Source organism: Gossypium arboreum, chromosome 13 (assembly GCF_025698485.1).
Source record: "Gossypium arboreum isolate Shixiya-1 chromosome 13, ASM2569848v2, whole genome shotgun sequence".
Lineage (NCBI taxonomy): Eukaryota > Viridiplantae > Streptophyta > Magnoliopsida > Malvales > Malvaceae > Gossypium > Gossypium arboreum.
The window spans coordinates 104,668,718-104,671,519 of record NC_069082.1 but is presented as its reverse complement, the minus strand read 5'-3'; the positions used below and the strand labels follow the sequence as shown (position 1 = coordinate 104,671,519).

Here is a 2,802-nt window from a genome sequence, read left to right as displayed (position 1 = left end):
ATTCCTATATCAGGTTCCTTGGATCGAACCGGGTATAGAGGTGTTATATTTAGTGGTATCAGAGTTTTGGTTTTCTAATTTCTGGGTAAAGAACAAGTCTGAAAGTACAAGCCATATAGGAAATATCGATGTGATGAGATGTGATATCAATATTAGAAGTATTGATAAGTTTGAAAATCTGATTCGTTATTGATAAGGAAATGATTTTGAATTAGTTAGTAATGACTTAAGAGGGAAATGGATAAATACTAAAATTTGATTAAAAAAACTTATTTTCTATTATAGATATTGGAAGAAATGATAATAAATCTGATATTACTTGATAAGATAACAACTTCAGCACAGAAGGAGAAAGTTGATAGGATAATGAGAGAAGTGTAAGATTATAGAATGAAACCAGAAGAAGACATTGTTCAACATCTTATTACTGCAAATCGAAAGATGCAAGAAGTGTCATGGAAGGGTCGTGAACTGATTAGAAAGAATAAAGTGCATTATAGAGATGATTTTAAGAAAACTAAATGCAGAAAGGACTTCTGGTTAAGTGGAAAGAAAAGAAATAAAAGACCAATTGAGTAAAAAGGAAATATAGGATTATAAGAATAATTCCAAAGGTAATCTACTAAAGGTCTTCAATTCTTGTGGAAAGGATTTTGTCGTTTATAGTAATGCTTCCTTGAGTGGTCTTAGGTGTGTTTTGATGCAAGACAGAAAAGTGATTACTTATGCATTTCGTCAGCTAAAAATGCAAGAACGCAATTATCTGACACACGATGTAGAGCTAGTACTATGGTTTTTGCTCAAAATATTTAGAGATGCTATCTGTATGGTGAAAAATGTTATATTTATACCGATCATAAGAGTCTCAAATACCTCTTATCTCAAAAGGAATGACTTTGAGATAACGTTGTTGGGTAGAACTTCTGAAAGATTTTGATTGTGTTATTGATTACCACCCTGGTAAAGCTAATGTTGTAGCTGATGCGTTGAGTAGGAAAGTAGCAATTGAATTACAAGCAATGTTTTCTCAGTTCAATATCAATGACTATGGAAGCCTATTGGCTGAACTAAAAATCAAACCAGTGATGTTTGATCGAATCAAGTCAGCACAATTAGAAGATGACAAGTTGGTGAAGAAAAGAGAAATGGTTCAGAATGGTATATTAGAAAATTTCAGCATTGATGATTATGGTCATTTGAGATTTCATAACCAAATTTGCATTTCGAATGTTTTTGAATTGAAAGAGTTGATATTTTGCGAAGCTTATGATAATCATTTTGCTTTGCATCCTGGAGGAACAAAAATGTATCGTGATCTGGGAGAATTTTATTGATGGCCATGAATGAAAAGAGATACGGTTAAGTATGTGGCTAAATGTTTAACTTGTCAATGAGTAAAGGTAGAACATCAGGAAATGGAAATGGAAATGGAAATGAGATTACTTCAGCCTATTTCTATTTCTGAATGGAAAAGGGATTGTATCACGATGGATTTTGTAACGGGGTTACCTTTATCGACAAGTAAGAAAAATGTTGCATGGGTGATTGTTGATTAACTTACAAAATCAGCTCATTTCATCGCAGTCAGGACTGATTGGTCATTTCAAAAGCTTGCTGAAGTTTATATTCAAAAAAAATTGTGAGATTGCACGGTGTTCCCATGTCAATAATCTTTGATCAGGATTCGTGGTTTACTTCAAGATTTTGGAAATAGTTCCATGAATCTCTTGGTACGCAACTTAATTTTAGCACAGCTTTTCATCCACAGTTTGATGAACAATCTAAGCGTGTTATTCAAATTTTGGATGAAAACTTTTGGCCGAATTTGTATACAATAATAGTTTTCAATTGAGTATTAAAATGACTCTGTATAAAGCCTTATACGGTCATAGGTGTCGATCATCTATTTATTGGATGGAATTGAGTGAAAGAAAAATGATCAGGCCGAAATTAATTCAAGAAACGGAAGACTTTGTTAAGAAAATTTAAGATAGATTGAAGATAGCTTTTGATAGATAGAAATCATATGCAGATTTGAAACGTTGAGATATTGAATACTCTGTTAGCGATAAGGTATTTCCTAAAGTTTCGCCTTGGAAGAAAATTTTGAGATTTTGTTGAAAAGGAAAACTGAGTCCTCGATTTATTGGACCGTATGAGATTACTGAAAGAATGGGACCAGTAGCATATCGTTTGGCTTAGCCTGTAGAATTACAAAAAATACTTGATGTACTTCACGTTTCAATGCTCAAAAGATATCGATCAGATCCATCTCATGTTATTTCGATAGAAGATATTGAGATTCGACCCGACTTATCATACGAAGAAGAACAGGTTAAGATTTTGGGCACGTGAAGTAAAAGAGTTGCATAATAAGCTAGTTCTGGTAGTGAAAGTATTATGACGTAGTCATAGTGTTAAGGAAGAGACTTAGGAACCAGAAAATACTATAAGATTTCAATACCCCTACCTCTTCTCAGGTAAATTTCGAGGACAAAATTTATTAAGGGGGAGATTTGTAATGACCCGATAGTCAAGGGTAATCAGAAAGTGTATATTCGGGTCTCCGTTTTCGTAAAACGGATTCATAAATATTTATTAAAAATATTTACAAAGTTATTTGTGTGGTTAATTAGGTTTTGGTTAGGTAAATTTGCATGAATTAAGGGTAATTAGGTATAAAGACTAAATTGCATAAAGGGTGAAAGTTTAATTATAGATTAAAGAAAAAGTAAAGGGACTAAATAAGCAATTAAGCCCTATTTAACAAGTGTATGTTGCAAATATATGGAGTATATGAGT

General features: G+C 32.6%; 1 protein-coding gene across 1 annotated transcript; it reads left to right on the top strand.

Annotated features, from left to right (window-relative positions):
* The first annotated feature begins 390 nt into the window (after positions 1–390).
* LOC128286834 (uncharacterized) lies at positions 391–1,334 on the top strand. Its single transcript, XM_053024570.1, has 3 exons — positions 391–539; positions 691–824; positions 931–1,334. The coding sequence occupies exons 1-3, from the start codon at positions 391–393 to the stop codon at positions 1,332–1,334; spliced, it is 687 nt and encodes a 228-aa protein (XP_052880530.1).
* Positions 1,335–2,802: the final 1,468 nt, after the last annotated feature.